This window comes from Eucyclogobius newberryi, unplaced genomic scaffold (genome assembly GCF_026437365.1).
Source record: "Eucyclogobius newberryi isolate DKJ021-1_F unplaced genomic scaffold, fEucNew1.0.hap1 SCAF_8, whole genome shotgun sequence".
Taxonomy (NCBI): Eukaryota; Metazoa; Chordata; class Actinopteri; order Gobiiformes; family Gobiidae; genus Eucyclogobius; species Eucyclogobius newberryi.
In genome coordinates, this window is record NW_027316500.1 from 19835325 (window position 1) to 19855146 (window position 19822).

Genomic DNA, 19822 nt, shown 5'->3' on the forward strand with positions numbered 1-19822 from the left:
TGGGGCTGTGGTCCTGGTCCTGGGGCGTGGTCCTGTGGCTGTGGTCCTGGTCCTGGGGCTGTGGTCCTGGTCCTGGGGCTCGGGTCCTGGGGCTGTGGTCCTGGGGCTGTGGTCCTGGGGCTGTGGTCCTGGTCCTGGGGCTGTGGTCCTGGTCCTGGGGCGTGGTCCTGTGGCTGTGGTCCTGGGGCTGTGGTCCTGGTCCTGGGGCGTGGTCCTGTGGCTGTGGTCCTGGTCCTGGGGCTGGTCCTGGGGCTGGGGCTGTGGTCCTGGTCCTGGGGCTGGTCCTGGTCCTGGGGCTGTGGTCCTGGTCCTGGGGCTGTGGTCCTGGGGCTGGTCCTGGTCCTGGGACTGTGGTCCTGGTCCTGGGGCTGGTCCTGGGGCTGTGGTCCTGGGGCTGGTCCTGGTCCTGGGGCTGTGGTCCTGGTCCTGGGGCTGGTCCTGGGGCTGGGGGCGTGGTCCTGGGGCTGTGGTCCTGGTCCTGGGGCTGTGGTCCTGGTCCTGGGGCGTGGTCCTGTGGCTGTGGTCCTGGTCCTGGGGCTGTGGTCCTGGTCCTGGGGCGTGGTCCTGTGGCTGTGGTCCTGTGGTCCTGGGGCTGGTCCTGGGGCTGTGGTCCTGATTGTGCGGCACTTCCGCGTAGCCTTTACCCGTTTTACACATGGATCTTTGTCGAAACTTACAAAGGATTAGTAACGCGACACAGTACAGTACAGTACAGTACCTTAGCACCAGTAGCTGGCTAGGTACTAGCTTTTTGTTAGCATCCATCGAATCCAAGGTAAACCGCAATATTTAAACAATATAGACGTAGATTGAGCTAAATTACGGTGGATTGTCACATGACTCTACAGGCAAATGCTTCAAGTTTAACAATGGTCAACACAGTATGTAACTTTCTGCAGGTGAAGAGTTAAAACCATTCTTGGGAATGCCTTTTTGAGGAATATTATAGCCAAACAAAGTAGAAAAAGCTTCAGTTGTAGTCATCTGGACTCAGTTAGAAAAAAATAGACGTTTCGACTCTCATCCAAGAGTCATTGTCAATAAAAGAATTTATTGTTGTTGTTGTTGTTGTTGTTGTTTTATGGCGGTTGGCATCCGAGTGTTGCATTACCGCCAGACTTTATTCCTCAGACTTTGTCGTAGTCCTCAGACTCTGTCGTAGTCCGTAAAAGTACTCCTTCCATTGCTTTGGAGTTACAAAGCCCATGAGGTCATGATATGTCTTTGTGACCGGCTTTATTCCAGAGAGACTCTTCTTCATCTTCCTCTCCTTCTTTGACGTTCGGTGCTTCCACCGTACAGCTTTATTCTTCAGGCTTCATTCTATAGGCTTTAATATGTCCACATCAACAACAACAACAACAACAATGGAAGGAGTTCTTCTACGGACCACGACAGTCTGAGGACCACGAAAGGTCCGAGGAACAAAGTCTGGCGGCAATGCAACAACCGGATGCCAACCGCCACAAAACAACAACAACAACAACATGTCCACTGATGTCGCCGCTTGGTAGCCGTGCGTCTACGAGACTGGATGAGGACAGGAGACCAGCCCCATCTCCATCTCCATCTCGTCACTCTGATCACCCTGACTCCCCTCAAGCATGTTGTTGTTGTTGTTGTTCCATGGCGGCTGGCATCCGAGTGTTGCACCACCGCCAGACTCCACTCCCCAGACGTTTCGTAGTCCCCAGACTCTGTCGCAGTCCGCAAAAGTACCCCTCCCATTGCTTTGGCGTTACAAAGCCCATGAGGTCATGATGTGTTTTTGTGACTAGAATAGTTGTTGTGTCAGAGACCAACCGGCTTTATTCCAGGGAGACTCTTCTTCACCTTCCTCGCCCTCTTTGACGGTCGGTGCTTTGGGAAGTACAAAGCCCATGAGCTCCACACTTGGAACCCATTCATATGACATATATACTTGTACCACTGTGTTTATGTGTCATTGTTTTCAAAGCCCATGGGATCAAAGCGGAAAGAATGAACTCGGCTCCACTCCAGGGAGACTCCTCCCCACCCTCCTCGCCCTCCTTGACGTTCGGCGCCCCGGAAGCACAAAGCCCATGAGATCATGGGACGTCTTTGTTGTTTTACAAAGCCCATGAGGTCATGGGACGTCTTTGTCGTTTTATCCCTTAGAAGTCCTTCTTCCATCACTTTGGCGTTTCTAGGCCCATGAAGTCCAAGCGCGTTAGAACATCCTCTTGCTCCTCATCCTCGGCTCAGTCTCCAACACCCCCCACCTCTATAAACGTTTACCCAGCCCTGTGCTACATAAGTAAGCAACCACAGCCTGACACAAACCCTGTGACTGGATCGCCAGAACGTTCCGCAGATTGAACTCCCGCCCATTATTCCGAAACGTCAATAAAAGAATTTATATCGAGAACTCTGATCTTTATACTGTTCTGTGGTAAGACCCGCCCATTGGGCGGAGCCTACCTGAAGTAGAAAGGCAAGGCAAGGCAAGTTTATTTGTAGAGCACATTTCATACACAAGGCAATTCAAAGTGCTTCACACAGCAGGAAAAATGCATTCAAATCACAAAGAAATTACAGAAACAGAAATACAATAAAATTAACTAAATTAAAAATGATCAATCCAACTGATTTTCTAAACTAATAAAATCACAAACAAAAGAGAAGAGTGCAAAGAAAAAATCCTTTCAGTCATATGCGCAGCTAAACAAAACTGTTTTTAGCTTAGATTTGAACATTGTCAGAGTAGAAGCCTGTCTCACATCTTCAGGAAGACTGTTCCAGATTTTAGCTGCATAAAACTGAAACGCAGATTCCCCATGTTTTGTCCTGACTCTGGGAAGAAAGAGTTGTTTGTTTCAACAGAAACTCCCCCCTTGTATCTACCGAGCTAGCCTATTCAGAATTTTAATGGGCTATTAGAATCCTCTTTGTGAGACCCTGGCTCAACCACCCTGAGTACCTGATTAGCATCTAAATGAGCATCTGATTAGCATCATTTAGATGCTATTTAGATGCTAATCAGGTACTCAGGGTGGTTGAGCCAGGGTCTCACAGAGACGGGAGATGGCGGAGGAGAGTGGATCGGTGGTCGAAGACGTTCTGGACGGCGTGGAGGAGCAGCCTTTTCTGGCTGCACGTGCCCGGAAACGTAAAAAGTCCCTTAGCTCGTCCGAGGGTTCTGGGAATGAGCAGCAGGATGAGGCTGAAGCTATTGATATCCGGGGTGAGAGCAGAGACTGTAAGGTGATCATAAAGCTTGCACAGGATAGTGCATCCTTTAAGGAGTGGAATTCAGTGGCATTGTCAAAGAGCCTAACTGTAGCTGTGGGAGTGATCAAGAGTGCGTGTGTCCTTAGAGATGGCTCGCTGCTGGTCGTGTGCAAGGACGCGGCTCAGCAACGGAAGGCGATTGGAACTAAACGTCTGGGTGGAAAGGACATTCTTGTGTCTGATGCTGAAAGAAACACGGTCAGAGGAGTTATCGTAGGTGTCCCTACGGCGACGTCTGTGGATGAAGTTAAGGAGAATTTGACTGGAGCTACGGTGGTGGACGCTAGCGGTTGAAGGTGACCCGGTCTGGGGTAAGATGTGACAGCTTGTCGGTAATGGTAACACTTGAAGGGAGGTGCCTGCCTAGTAAGGTGTTCATTGGGTTCATGTGCCATGACGTTAGGCCATATGTTCCACCGCCCCTGCGTTGCTTTAAGTGCCAGCGCTTTGGGCATATTGCAGCGGTCTGTAGAGGGAGGCAAAGATGTGGTAAATGTGCAGGAGATCACGAGTATGGGAAGTGTGACGTGGGAGCAAAACTGAAGTGCTGTAACTGTGGGGAAGAACATAGCTCTGCCTACGGGGGATGCAGGTTTAGCAAAAGAGCTGCTGAGGTGCATTCAATAAAGGTCTCTCAAGGTATATCCATTGCAGATGCAGTCAAGAAAGTTTCAAGTAACGAGTTTAGAGTAAATACAGAGAGAGGAGCCAGCGCTGCTCCCAGCCAGGGCGAAATGAGAAAGGCCAGCGTGGCTCCCAAGAAGTGTGAAGGTTTCAAGAGTGGAGGTCCCAAGTGTGCAGGTTCCAGAATTAATGAGAATACCCTGGTTGTGGATAGAGAGGATTTTGTACTCTTTATGGTGGATGTTGTAAACTGTGCTGCTCAGACTCAAAGCAGAACTGAAAGGATCAGGATCATTGCTAAAGCTGCAGGGAGATTCCTTGGAACAAAGGAGCTTGATTGGGCAGATATAGAAAACAGGCTAAAGGCGCTAAATGGGAGTCGGAGTGATGGGGGTCTGCTTTTGGGGAGTCAGAGTGATCAGAGTGACGAGATGGGGGTGGGGGTGGTCTCCTGTCCTCGCCCAGTCTCGTAGACGCACGGCTACCAAGCAGCGACATCAGTGGAAATATTAAAGCCTATAGAATGAAGCCTAAAGAATAAAGCTGTACGGTGGAGGCACCGAGCGTCAAAGAGGGAGAGGAAGATGAAGAAGAGTCTCCCTGGAATTACTTGAAACTTTCTTGACTGCATCTGCATAGGATATACCTTGAGAGACCTTCATTTTCTGCACCTCAGCAGCTCTTTTGCTAAACCTGCATCCCCCGTAGGCAGAGCTATGTTCTTCCCCACAGTTACAGCACTTCAGTTTTGCTCCCACGTCACACTTCCCATACTCGTGATCTCCTGCACATTTACCACATCTTTGCCTCCCTCTACAGACCGCTGCAATATGCCCAAAGCGCTGGCACTTAAAGCAACGCAGGGGCGGTGGAACATATGGCCTAACGTCATGGCACATGAAGCCAATGAACACCTTACTAGGCAGGCACCTCCCTTCAAGTGTTACCATTACCGACAAGCTGTCACATCTTACCCCAGACCGGGTCACCTTCAACCGCCTAGCGTCCACCACCGTAGCTCCAGTCAAATTCTCCTTAACTTCATCCACAGACGTCGCCGTAGGGACCCCTACGATAACTCCTCTGACCGTGTTTCTTTCAGCATCAGACACAAGAATGTCCTTTCCACCCAGACGTTTAGTTCCAATCGCCTTCCGTTGCTGAGCCGCGTCCTTGCACACGACCAGCAGCGAGCCATCTCTAAGGACACTCGCACTCTTGATCACTCCCACAGCTACAGTTAGGCTCTTTGACAATGCCACTGAATTCCACTCCTTAAAGGATGCACTATCCTGTGCAAGCTTTATGATCAACTTACAGTCTCTGCTCTCACTCCGGATATCAATTGCTTCAGCCTCATCCTGCTGCTCATTCCCAGAACCCTCGGACGAGCTAAGGGACTTTTTACGTTTCCGGGCACGTGCAGCCAGAAAAGGCTGCTCCTCCACGCCGTCCAGAACGTCTTCGACCACCGATCCACTCTCCTCCGCCATCTCCCGTCTCTCCAGACCGGAGACTAGCTCTTCTTCTTCTTCTTCTTCTTCTTTGGTGTTTCGTCTCTGAAACAACAACAACTATTCTAGTCACAAAGACATATCATGACCTCATGGGCTTTGTAACACCAAAGCAATGGAAGGAGTACTTTTACGGACTACGACAGAGTCTGAGGACTACGAAAAGTCTGAGGAATAAAGTCTGGCGGTAATGCAACAATTGGATGCCAACCGCCATAAAACAACAACAACAACAACAACCAAAGCAATGTAAGAAGAACTTTTAAGGACTACGACAAAGTCTGAGTAAAGTCTGGCGGTAATGCAACACTCGGATGCCAACTGCCATAAAACAACAACACCAACCAACCAACCAACAAAGACAAAGAGGATTCTAATAGGCCATTAAAATTCTGAATAGGCTAGCTCGGTAGATACAAGGGGGGAGTTTCTGCTGAAACAAACAACTCTTTCTACTTCAGGAAGGCTCCGCCCAATGGGCGGGTCTTACCACAGAACAGTATAAATATCAGTTCTCGATGGTCTGGAGAGACGGGAGATGGCGGAGGAGAGTGGATCGGTGGTCGAAGACGTTCTGGACGGCGTGGAGGAGCAGCCTTTTCTGGCTACACGTGCCCGGAAACGTAAAAAGTCCCTTAGCTCGTCCGAGGGTTCTGGGAATGAGCAGCAGGATGAGGCTGAAGCTATTGATATCCGGGGTGAGAGCAGAGACTGTAAGGTGATCATAAAGCTTGCACAGGGTAGTGCATCCTTTAAGGAGTGGAATTCAGTGGCATTGTCAAAGAGCCTAACTGTAGCTGTGGGAGTGATCAAGAGTGCGAGTGTCCTTAGAGATGGCTCGCTGCTGGTCGTGTGCAAGGACGCGGCTCAGCAACGGAAGGCGATTGGAACTAAACGTCTGGGTGGAAAGGACATTCTTGTGTCTGATGCTGAAAGAAACACGGTCAGAGGAGTTATCGTAGGTGTCCCTACGGCGACGTCTGTGGATGAAGTTAAGGAGAATTTGACTGGAGCTAAGGTGGTGGACGCTAGGCGGTTGAAGGTGACCCGGTCTGGGGTAAGATGTGACAGCTTGTCGGTAATGATAACACTTGAAGGGAGGTGCCTGCCTAGTAAGGTGTTCATTGGGTTCATGTGCCATGACGTTAGGCCATATGTTCCACCGCCCCTGCGTTGCTTTAAGTGCCAGCGCTTTGGGCATATTGCAGCGGTCTGTAGAGGAAGGCAAAGATGTGGTAAATGTGCAGGAGATCACGAGTATGGGAAGTGTGACGTGGGAGCAAAACTGAAGTGCTGTAACTGTGGGGAAGAACATAGCTCTGCCTACGGGGGATGCAGGTTTAGCAAAAGAGCTGCTGAGGTGCATAAAATAAAGGTCTCTCAAGGTATATCCTATGCAGATGCAGTCAAGAAAGTTTCAAGTAACAAGTTTAGAGTAAATACAGAGAGAGGAGCCAGCGCTGCTCCCAGCCAGGGCGAAATGAGAAAGGCCAGCGTGGCTCCCAAGAAGTGTGAAGGTTTCAAGAGTGGAGGTCCCAAGTGTGCAGGTTCCAGAATTAATGAGAATACCCTGGTTGTGGATAGAGAGGATTTTGTACTCTTTATGGTGGATGTTGTAAACTGTGCTGCTCAGACTCAAAGCAGAACTGAAAGGATCAGGATCATTGCTAAAGCTGCAGGGAGATTCCTTGGAACAAAGGAGCTTGATTGGGCAGATATAGAAAACAGGCTAAAGGCGCTAAATGGGAGTCGGAGTGATGGGGGTCTGCTTGTGGGGAGTCAGAGTGATCAGAGTGACGAGATGGGGGTGGGGGTGGTCTCCTGTCCTCGTCCAGTCTCGTAGACGCACGGCTACGAAGCAGGGACATCAGTGGAAATATTAAAGCCTATAGAATGAAGCCTAAAGAATAAAGCTGTACGGTGGAAGCACCGAACGTCAAAGAAGTAGAGGAAGATGAAGAAGAGTCTCCCTGGAATAAAGCCGGTTGTTGTTGTTGTTGTTGTTGTTTTATGGCGGTTGGCATCCAGTTGTTGTTGTTGTTGTTGTTTTATGGCGGTTGGCATCCAAGTGTTGCATTACCGCCAGACTTTATTCCTCAGACTTTTCGTAGTCCTCAGACTGTTGGTCTCTGAAACAACAACTATTCTAGTCACAAAGACATATCATGACCTCATGGGCTTTGTAACACCAAAGCAATGGAAGGCGTACTTTTACGCACTACGACAGTCTGAGGACCTTACTAGGCAGGCACCTCCCTTCAAGTGTTACCATTACCGACAAGCTGTCACATCTTACCCCAAACCGGGTCACCTTCAAACGCCTAGCGTCCACCACCGTAACTCCCGTCAAATTCTCCTTAACTTCATCCACAGACGTCGCCGTAGGTACACCTACGATAACTCCTCTGACCGTGTTTCTTTCAGCATTAGACACAAGAATGTCCTTTCCACCCAGACGTTTAGTTCCAATCGCCTTCCGTTGCTGAGCCGCGTCCTTGCACACGACCAGCAGCGAGCCATCTCTAAGGACACTCGCACTCTTGATCACTCCCACAGCTACAGTTAGGCTCTTTGACAATGCCACTGAATTCCACTCCTTAAAGGATGCACTATCCTGTGCAAGCTTTATGATCACCTTACAGTCTCTGCTCTCACCCCGGACATCAATAGCTTCAGCCTCATCCTGCTGCTCATTCCCAGAACCCTCGGACGAGCTAAGGGACTTTTTACGTTTCCGGGCACGTGCAGGCAGAAAAGGCTGCTCCTCCACGCCGTCCAGAACGTCTTCCATCCCCGATCCACTCTCCTCCGCCATCTCCCGTCACCGCGAACACTTGAAGGGAGGTGCCTGCCTAGTAAGGTGTTCATTGGGTACATGTGCTATAGCGTCAGGCCATATGTTCCGCCGCCCCTGCGTTGCTTTAAGTGCCAGCGCTTTGGGCATATTGCAGCGGTCTGTAGAGGGAGGCAAAGGTGTGGTAACTGTGCAGGAGATCATGAGTATGGGAAGTGTGACGTGGGTGCAAAACTGAAGTGCTGTAACTGTGGGGAAGAACATAGCTCTGCCTACGGGGGATGCAGGTTTAGCAAAAGAGCTGCTGAGGTGCAGAAAATAAAGGTCTCTCAAGGTATATCCTATGCAGATGCAGTCAAGAAAGTTTCAAGTAACGAGTTTAGAGTAAATACAGAGAGAGGAGCCAGCGCTGCTCCCAGCCAGGGCGAAATGAGAGAGGCCAGCGTGGCTCCCAAGAAGTGTGAAGGTTTCAAGAGTGGAGGTCCCAAGTGTGCAGGTTCCAGAATTAATGAGAATACCCTGGTTGTGGATAGAGAGGATTTTGTACTCTTTATGGTGGATGTTGTAAACTGTGCTGCTCAGACTCAAAGCAGAACTGAAAGGATCAGGATCATTGCTAAAGCTGCAGGGAGATTCCTTGGAACAAAGGAGCTTGATTGGGCAGATATAGAAAACAGGCTAAAGGCGCTAAATGGGAGTCGGAGTGATGGGGGTCTGCTTGTGGGGAGTCAGAGTGATCAGAGTGACGAGATGGGGGTGGGGGTGGTCTCCTGTCCTCGCCCAGTCTCGTAGATGCACGGCTACCAAGCGGCGACATCAGTGGACATATTAAAGCCTATAGAATGAAGCCTGAAGAATAAAGCTGTACGGTGGAAGCACCGAACGTCAAAGAAGGAGAGGAAGATGAAGAAGAGTCTCCCTGGAATAAAGCCGGTCACAAAGACATATCATGACCTCATGGGCTTTGTAACACCAAAGCAATGGAAGGAGTACTTTTACGGACTACGACAGAGTCTGAGGACTACGACAAAGTCTGAGGAATAAAGTCTGGCGGTAATGCAACACTTGGATGCCAACCGCCATAAAACAACAACAACAACAACAACTACGAAAAGTCTGAGGAATAAAGTCTGGCGGTAATGCAACAATTGGATGCCAACTGCCATAAAACAACAACAACAACAACAAATTCTTTTATTGACAATGACTCCTGGATGAGAGTCGAAACGTCTATTTTTTTTTTCTAACTGAGTCCAGATGACTACAACTGAAGCTTTTTCTACTATGGAACACGCCTGGACGAATGAGGGATTACACCGACATAGCCAAACAAAGGCACATTTTCGTGGAAAATAGCTGGAGGAGGCTCCTGTAGAGATGCAGCCTGCTTAATCACACGTTTTAAGTACAATAACATCATCCAAAATCATTTTACATATTTATGATAAAAATCCAGTGTGATCAGTCTTCATACCGTTTCAAGTATAATTGAAGTATTATCAGGCACGTCTCACAGGGGGAACTGATGGAGAGGAACAGATGCACAGTAACTGACACTAAATGCCACCTTTTTACAGCTCAAGGCTGCTACTGGGTGTTCTGCAAATCAACCCACAGTTCAGATGTCAGTGGTTGGTAAAAGTAACTTTTCAGGTGGCTTGTCTTGACAATTTAATGCCATACTAGGAACTTGTTAGCAAAACAATAACCTCTCCATGGAGATGATTGGCAGTACTTCCTCCAGAAAAGGCACACAGGTCACCTAAAAACAGTCAACAGTGAAGATTATGCTGTTATATCTCCTTTGTCCTTACTGAGGTTCTTCTTCACAAAATGTTAATGCTTATCTTCTTTGTCTTCAGGGAATATGTGTGAGAGGTTGAGGACTCATGTGTTCCTGGCCCCCTCTTCCATCTCAGTCCCTGACAAAGACTCATTTAACACCAGCTCCAGTGTTTCTGCAGCCTGGGACAAAGTGGACCTCAGCTGGAAGGACGGGAGGCTACAACTAAGTAATTATAATAGTGTTTTATAATACTATAAATTATATATTAATTCATTTGTAATAGTATTAGTCTTATATAGAGCTTTTCGGCGGTGGGTAGCCACAGCTGCCCTGTGGTAGACTGAAGGAAGTAAGGCTGCCAATCTCCTGCTTAGCTTAGCTAAAACTTAAACTAGAATGATAAAAAATACAGAAAAGATTAGACTAGCCATAATCAGATACAAAAGAGATGAACTGAACATCTGTGCCCCAGCCAGCATAAAACAGGCCTTCTTAATGGTCAATATGGTCTCTTTCTTATTGCAGCCCATGTTACCATTACTATTACGTATTTGTTTATCTTTTGCTGTTGCTTATTTCTTGTTTTTGATTTTCCTACTACATTTTTATTAATTTGCATTTAACCCTACAGTTGACCAACTGGCTGCTGCAAACAAAACAACACTCATCCACAATCCTTTACCAGTTGCTGATGGAAGTCAAAATCCAAATACATTTACTGAAAAAGAGTGTTCTGCTTCTATCCTGGAGTATCTGGAAAGTTGTTTTCCTCTTTCAGAACAGGACTGTCTCAAAGTCCCCACCACACTGTCCCATAAGTCACAGTACATCAGCACCTTGACTCTGAGTCAGGCTCTCATCCTGAAACGAAGCCCCCTAGTGTCAGCCACCAGAAATGTGCAGACCTCCTGCAGAACCTCTCCTCCGGGCTCCGCCACCTCCTCCAGCACCACCCCAGAGTTGTTCAGCCCTAACCATAACTCTAGCCCGGCCACAAACTCACCGGCAGTCCACCTGAAAACTCTGCGCACATCCTCTCCCACACACTCTGCCGAGCTTTTCTCTGGGCTTAGTTCCTCTTCAGAAGATGAGGAGGGTTGTGTACTGCTCCAGGCCACTGCCGGGGGGCTTCTTTGCTCGCAGGGACAAGAGCTGGATGAGAGGCCCTCAAAAAAAACAAAATTTTCTGAGGATTTTGTTGCCAAAACATCTGTAGCTGATGCTTGCCCTGTAGAAGCTGACCTGACCACACCATTAGCCTGTTGTGTCAAAGCTGGAACTCACTACTCCATTTTGGTGGCAGTGGTTCATCCGTGCCATTTAAAAGAGATTAAGGTAAGTGTCACCTTTCACTGTTTTATACTGTGACATGAGACCCAGACTTTGTACACATCACACACCAGACCAACATTACATGATCTCTCTGGTTTGAGTCTGCATGTCTTTCCTTGTTACCATGGGTTCTCTCCGGGTTCTCTGGATTCCTCCCACCATCCAAAGACATGCATGTGTTAGGCCAATTGGCAACTGTAAATTGCCCCTAGTGAATGAATGTGAGAGTTTGTCTGTGTCTTGGTCTCTGTGTTAATCTTGTGATGAGCTGACCTCTCCAGTCACCTGCGTGCTTGAAAATGAATGAACAAATTAATGTGTTTGTTTTGTTTTCTGCTTAATGACAGCTTAAGTCAGGGGCATGTATACCTCTAGCCTCCATTGTTGTGACGGACCAATCAGCGGTGGAGATGAAGGTGGCACTGTGGAGACGAGCAGCATTTTGGGTGCTCACTGTCAACCCGGGTGATGTTCTCCTGATTACTGGTATTAAAAAAGAAACATTGATCTATAAGTGTCCATAAGATCAACGCAGTATTTATGACATGCCTGTGGGCTTGTCAGAATTGCAGCTAAATGAGGATACTTGGAGAGGGGAGAGTGTCCTACGTTCAACATACAACAGTAAACTCCTGAACCTGGGCAGAGTCCCGCCCTCTGGATCACTGACAGGTCAGACACTGCTGAACCAAGTCCCAGTGGGGTGCAGATGTTGTTTGTGACTTTGCTGTCCCATTTCTTCTATTCACTAAACTCTTCTCTCTTGATTTCAGACTCCCAGCAAGTCCGGGCTCAATCTTTGAGTCCTTTATATGATTTTCTCACCAAACATCGACCCCTGCTGGTATCACTGCCTATTCTTCCGGCACAGACTCTCAACAACCTCCCTTATGCCACCATCAGGTCACTGAGGCCCAATACACTGGTGCACATGCTGCTGCAGGTGACTCATACTCACCTGAGCAAAGGTGAGCTGCTTCTGCACATAATATACACAAATATTTCTGTTAAAATTTACATAAACAGAGCAAATGGCAAATTCTAGATCTGCGTTGGCAAAATTAAACGGATGATTTTCTGTTTCCTTAATACAATTTCTATCATACAAGATTATTGTAAAACAAGGGCTGCACAATTTGAGGAAAAATTATTAAATTGCATCTCTTGAGATTGTGATTCAATTTGCGTTTGTACATATCTAAATTACAGTGTTAACAGCTTTTATTCAGAAAAGATGGACAATTGGTAATTTGTGGCGGAATTAATAGTACTTAAAAATTGCAGCCCGGGCAATTTGCAAATTGCTTCGATTCAAATTGTTATTCCGATTTTAGTTTAGCCACCTTGCAACTATGTAAAACTACTGGTGAATTCTTAGGAAGTGCATGCATTGTACTTTCAGAGTGGCAGAGTGAGGCAGACTCTCGCTGCAGATCAGCTCTTCAGCGCAGGGCTGTAGTTAGAGTGGAGCAGCCTGGAGGCCAGCAGGGGGCGCTTGTCCTGTGGGGAGCCGCTGTAGAATGGTTGTCACGCTTCGCCAGAGACAAAGGTATACAAACTGGCCCTGGCCTTTTAATGCAAATTATTTATAGACCCCTAATTCCATTTGTTATTGCACTACATTGGATTCATTTTTTTTCCAAACATTAGTATTTTCAATCTACATTATGGACATCAAATACAACTGATATTTTTCTGTGTTCTTTAGCAACAGTATGGGACTTCCGTAATCTCTTGGTGAAGGAGGGCATGATCTTCAACATAACTGAACTGCACTCCACCTCCTGGAGCACAATGCGTGCCCTCAATCGAACTGACTCGCGAGTGAACAGCTTTATGCAGCCGCTCAGAGCAGCAGCCAGCAGCAGCAGCAGTGTGGAGCTGGACCTAAAGACACTGCTTTCTCAGAAATACAGCGGTGAGACAAACAGTTCTGTTACAAACTGTTGATTTGTCCACCTGCAGAGTTAGAGAGGATTAGAGGCTTCTCAAATGAGAACGATTCCAGAGAGGGTAGAATGACTGACCATAATCTTCTGTTCATTTATGTCCTTGAACAGGAGAAGTGGAGCTAAGAATTCATGTTGAAGCCTTCCATTTCTGCGCTGCTCCTCTGTCCCCAAACCCTCCGCTGATCCTGGACAGATCATCATCCGCTGCAGATGTGCTCAAGCTGCTCAGTAGCGACGTCACATTCACCGGCTGTGGCCGCTGTGGAGCTGAGCTCGACACAGACTCCAATGGCATCTACTGCCCTTGCTACCCATGTCTTCCTAACACCAGTGTACGCTGTTACTTCAGGTGTGCTTTTACATTTTCTACAAAGAGAATATAAACATTACAATTTATGTAGTTTATAAAGTACCTCAAACTTCCTGTCCCTTAGGCCTGCAGTGCTCACCCTCACTGATCGAGACCATCAGATGTGCGTTCAGGTGCCTCCAATCCTACTCCAGAAAATCCTCACTGCCCCCCCAGATAAACTCAGCAGGAGCTCAGGTCAGAGCCAGTAGTATTGGTTTATTTGGTGGGGACAGTGTTATTGAACATACATGATATTCATGCTGTAAAACCTGTGTGCGTGCGTGTGCGTTATATTATATAAATATATATGTTATATATTATATAAAGATATATAATATATAATTAGTTTGAAGTTTGGACACACCTTCTCATTCAAAGAGTTTTCTTATTTTCATGACTATGAATATTGTAGATTCACACTGAAGGCATCAAAACTATGAATTAACACATGTGGAATTAGGCGCTAGTACAGCTGGCAGCCCGGTGTAAACGCTCTCTCCTCTTTCTCATACTTATTGTGCTTTATCTCCTATATTTTGTAAATATAGTTAGTATATTTTTTCTATTTTACTGTACGATAGGGACACGCGCTGGAATGGCTTTAAATTAACTTGTTTTGACTTTATTCGGCTGGATTGAGTGTTTTCGTCGTGTCGTTGCGATGTGTCTTGGCTCTGAGTCCCCCGGCCCCGGCCCCGCCCCCCGGCTCCGGCCCCGCCCCCCGGCCGGCGCCGTACCGCGTTTCCACAAAGGAGGAACTCATGAAACTGAGGAGAACAGTCGTCTTACCCGGAGATCGTCACGTTATCCCGGCGCAATACTGACCTAACCTAATACTGATGTGCAATTCTGTCATATGTGCAATTACTGTGCAATTACTGTGAAATTCATGTGCAATCTATGTGCTGTCGTGACACATATTCATGTGCAATTACTGTCGGGATCACATGCAATGGTATTTATTTATTTATTTGTCTATGGGAGTTTTTATTTATTTATAGGAGATCTTCTACTGAAAGTGTTTTTCAGACTTCCTATAAGTGATCTGTTCTTCTGTATCTACCTCTGTATCTACCTGCGTTGCACCAATGAAATTTCCCCATGTGGGACAATAAAGGAATATCTTATCTTATCTTATACTTAAAAAGTGTGAAACAAATGAAAATATGTCTTATATTCTGGGTTCTTCAAAGTAGCCACCTTTAGCTTTGATTACTGCTTCACACACTCTTGGCATTCTCTTGATGAGCTTCAAGAGTTAATCACCTGAAATGGTCTTCAACAGTCTTGAAGGAGTTGTTGGCCCTTTTGCCTTCACTCTGCGGTGTGTGTCCAAACTTTTGGTCTGTACTGTATATTTATTTATTTTATTTATTAAGTGCTTTTTTTAGCACTGTATTTTATTTAAATCAAACTCACCACACCCTACATTTACTCCTCAGTTACAAAATAATGGTTATAATGAAGGAGTTTTTCAAAAAGTGTATTTCTCTTTGGCGTGAGGACTCCTAGTCAGTAGTTTACAACATGCCGAGCTCTGGGATTGTGCTGAGATGACCTAACCAAAACTAACATCTTACTGATTTGAAAAAGTAGGAGAGTACTAGATTACATTGGTGCACAAAACTAACGCATTACGTTCCTTGTTAAAAAGTTATGCGTTACCCCCAACGCTGCTTATTTCTATAGAAATGTATTAATATAAAAATAAAGTAGCGTTTATCCTATAAAGTTGCCCTCTGTACCAACAAATACATTTCAGAAAAAAATAAAGCAAAGTTTGGCAATCTCCCGAACCTGCTTATTCATTCAGGAAAGGTAATAAAATGTCTTGCCCTTGGACAAAATAAATGGCGACATGAACTCTTTTCTAGTATGATAAACTGGTCCTTTGTGTTTTCCAGCCCCTGGGTCCGAGGTGAAGAACATTGAAGTGGCAGCACAGCGCCTTCACAACCTTCTGTCCCTCCCAAAGAAAGACTTTACTGTGCAGGTCCAGACACACTTCCTGTGTGATGAAAACAGTGTCCCCCTTTGTCAGGAGTTCACTCTGTTGGACTTTCAGTTCCCACCGTGATGTGATATTCCTTAAACATTTTCAAATATTCATATTGAATAAATCATAATTGTTTTACAGACAAAGTGTGACCAGGTGAGCTTCAAAGAAAAACTGCCCACACAGACAAAATGTGTATTAATTGTATTTGATTGAAAAATGTTTATGATAGCAATATTTTTGTTTTGAATAAAATAAAATACCCATTTCAGCATTATGAGTTACGTTAATTAGCAAACCGATCTTAATACTGGATAAACAGGATATGTTAAATTGCTTAGGTATCATTTACCAAAAAAAACAAAGTAAAACAAATGTATAGACAATCATAATGTACTTATTATGCAAAAGTATTGTACACTACAAAATTGTCAATCTACCTTAGCAATATCAAAAGTCATAATATCTATCATGTTACAAAGCGGTGCCTCTAGATAAACATACAATATATTACTATTTATATGTAAATATTTGTACACACAAATGTACCCTTTTTAGGGAAACTTTGTATGGAACTCTTATTGTCCTTGGGAGGTTTCATTTGCCACTTCCATCAGGTCACTCATCAGGTCTGCAACACAAAACACATCAACTCACATTATTTGTCTATTAAAGATTCTGCCTTTAATAATTTAAGGAAGAGAAATATGTACAAGTGTGGTACTTTGTGGCTGACAGACAAATACATTCAGATGGTGGATAGTTGTGTATATTTACACTGCCTGTCCACAAAAGTCACTACAGGCAAAAAATAAAGGGGGCAAACACTAATATTTAAAAGGACCACCTATACCTTTGTTTACAGCAGCTTCTGCAATATTAAAAGATGTATTTCTATCCAGTGTTACATTATTTTTCATCAATTGATCTTGTAATGAATGATAAGAGTGAGCGCAGCACAAAGCCGACACTGGTCTCACTGAGGTTCAGATCTGTAGTAGTTTCAGTCATACTGGATTTGTCTTTCCACATGGTTGTTTCAGAAATGAGAAGCCACTCACTGTTAATCAGTTGTGTTTAAAGCGTTCAGCTGAAAGAGCATCACTCGTGCAGCAATTATCCAGAAGGAGGATTGTATCTACTGTATTTGCCTTGTTGAATCCAAGCGGCAACGTTTGGTTTGATTAGGCAGTGTACACAGTATTGTATATGCCATTAGCAGTAGCAATTGCCGTCACCTACTAGGCTGTTTGTACATTTTTATGTTTTTTTCCCCAAGTCTCATCAGTGCAAGGTTAATTTGTCCTGGTCCTGGTGATTGGACGCAAATGGGGTTTCCATCATTTTGAGTATTGTACTAACCTGATCAAAGAAGCTAAAGTTGTCAGATGTATTACTCATATCAGTCAGCGCATTCTGGTGTGTGGTACATACCTAGATCGCCCTCTGACATGTGATCACAGGGCCCACTCTCGGGGGCCTTGTCCTCGGGACCTGCTCCCCCCGGTGGATCCTGCTCTGAAAACAATCCTGCGAAGCCAGATTTCTTGGGGCCCTTCTTTCTGTCATCATCATCATCCTTCTGAAACAGGTTTTTGAAGAAGTTGCCTTTGTCCTTGTCCTCATCCTTGTTCTTGTCTTTTCCAAAAGAGAACAGCCCCCCTTTGTGGTCGTCATCATCATCTTCGTCTTTGTCCCGTTTAAATATAGACATAAAACCACCATCCTTGTCATCTTTGTCTTCATGCTTCTTGTCATCGTCGTCATCACCTCCTCCCAACGCATCCTTTATCTTATCAGCCACCATTTCACCTGGACAGATCATGCACACATCAGTGACCTGGTACTGGCATTAACCTGGTCAGTGTCAACATGATGTGATTGACACAATTTACACAACACTATCAAGATTTGTTCTGCAGGCTGTACGTTACAGTGATTATTCATGCTATCACAACCACAACATCTGCTACAGCTACAAGAGGTTCTAAGGCTGAAATTATACAAAAAAGATAAGTTTGTTATCTTAAGTTCGGGCGCAGGACCACGCCCCTTCCTGCGGCTACATCCAGATCACATACACCTGTGTTCATGACGTCGTGCCCCGCGCTCCCACCCTCTTTTTAATTGTTCTAATTGTTCTAATTATTCTAATTTATCTCCTAGATGAGGGTATCGAGGCCCGGGAGCCTTCAGCCCTCATCGCAAAAAGCCCCAAACTGCATCAACTTCTGAACATTTATGTTGTTCATGTCTCTCGCCTGCCAATAAACACTTTGCATCGTAGCTGAGGTTGTTGTCTTTGCTAGTGAATCAGACCATTGTCTGTTAGTCCAAAGAGAACATAAATCATATTTCCACATAGGCCTATAACGCGTCTACATATAGTTAATTCAATCTAAAACAGACATTGTTGTGCTGTGTGAAAGGCGTGGAGCAGGTGAGAGCTGCCCCAGGGCAACGATGGCCCAGAGTAACAGATTCTTCTTTTGCTCTAAACACATTTAACGTTACAAAAATCTGCAGTGTCGTCTGAACAGAGGGTCATGTCCACTCACCCACTTTTTTCGCCATTTTATCCACCAGGAAAGACATGGTGCAGGTGTTTGGGTCTCTGCTGTTGTCTGTGACCGCCTTTAGTAGCGCGTGCAGGCTCTGGCAGAGGCGCTGAACACGATCATGAGCCCAGACTGGTCAGGCTTGTTCCTCCTGTTACCACACTGGACCATCCCGTCGCCATGGGGATCACACAGATTGTTTTCATGTGTGTGTTTCTTGTGTTTTGATTGGCCTCCTTTCTAATAATTTCAGATGATCACAGCAGGTCTACTCTCAGGTGACAGGGGCCCTATCACAGGGGCCCTGGAATACTGACGACATTATTGATCATGTGGTGCACCAGAAGGAATGTGTGTTTGATGATTGTCTTCAGAACTGTTGAGTTATGAAAAAAACGTGTCAAACAACCGGCCACAAAGAAAAATGGATGACACACTTTCTCAGAAACAGCAGGGACAAAGCAAAGGGGGGAATTCTATGAAAACAGAAAAGGTTACTGATAAAAACAAATGAAATTGTACATTCATGTTGTTAATATTTTATGAATATAAGCATAAGCATATTTAATTGAATAGCAGCTCTAATACAAATTAAGCTCAGTTCAGAAGAACCCAGAAAGAGTGTCATGGAAATTTGGATAATTTAATTTGACTCACTATTCATGGGCGTGAGTCGCTTTAACTCTACATCAGACTCACCTGATTTGGAAGTCAAATGGATGTGGAAAGTAGGCGCTCTGGGAGATGCTAAAGTCATTCTCATTAGAACTTCATGGCATCTTCTCCTGAACAATCACATCTTTTTGTCTAAATATCTGTGTATATACCAAGACCCAAGTTTATTTTTTACCTTATTTTATTAGTCAATTCTTAATGTATGCATGCCATATTTGATTCTTTCGACTTTGCTATTATTATTACGATTATTATTATTATGATTATGACAAGTTCCTGTGTTTGTGAACTTCAATGACAATGGCAATAAACCTTTACTGATTCTAATATCGCCTCCCATTAAAATGATCTATGGTCAATGGTTCAATTTGACTATAAAATAACTCTCCAATCTTTATTGGGCATTACCTACCTTTGATTAGAGTAAAATAACACCATAGAAGTTTGATACACTGGAGGGCAGTGTGTTCCTTTGAGCTGGAGGAAATCTACACTGCCTTCTGTCTTCATCTTGCACCATGCACAAGCTGTTCACTGCTCATGGTGCATTTATTCACTGTTTGATTGAGATTGCTCAGAGAAATATTTGACAATAAATATAATTTAATGTGTGTATATACTTCTTACTAATTACAGTTTTTCATAACTGGTGTATGGTGTCTGGTGTTTCATAACACCAGACCTATAGCAAATATTTCCCAAACATACATAATTTTGAAAAATGTTGACAGAATTCACAAAACAATTGTGCCAAAAGCGCACATTGTCATAGATAAAGCACAATTCCCAGCAAAATAATGAACATTGTTAAAGCAATGTTTTTTCATATGAATTATGCATTAATAAATATAGATATTTAGTTCAAGTTCAAATAAGGCCCGAAAAACAATGTAGCACATGTAAGCTGAGCTCTGAGGGGCAGGGCAGCCACCTGAGCATGAGGTGATGTGCAAAGCAGGCAGTGTGAGCCCGGAGAGGAAGCCTGTG

The 19822-nt window shown here is 45.2% G+C and overlaps 1 protein-coding gene across 1 annotated transcript; it reads left to right on the plus strand.

Moving 5' to 3' along the window:
* The first annotated feature begins 9862 nt into the window (after nt 1–9862).
* shld2 (shieldin complex subunit 2) lies at nt 9863–15744 on the plus strand. The gene is made up of 11 exons (XM_072437148.1): nt 9863–9962; nt 10047–10196; nt 10602–11305; nt 11650–11788; nt 11867–11974; nt 12076–12270; nt 12705–12851; nt 13011–13220; nt 13363–13603; nt 13689–13801; nt 15511–15744. The coding sequence occupies exons 2-11, from the start codon at nt 10052–10054 to the stop codon at nt 15681–15683; spliced, it is 2175 nt and encodes a 724-aa protein (XP_072293249.1). The 5' UTR covers nt 9863–9962; nt 10047–10051; the 3' UTR covers nt 15684–15744.
* Nucleotides 15745–19822: the final 4078 nt, after the last annotated feature.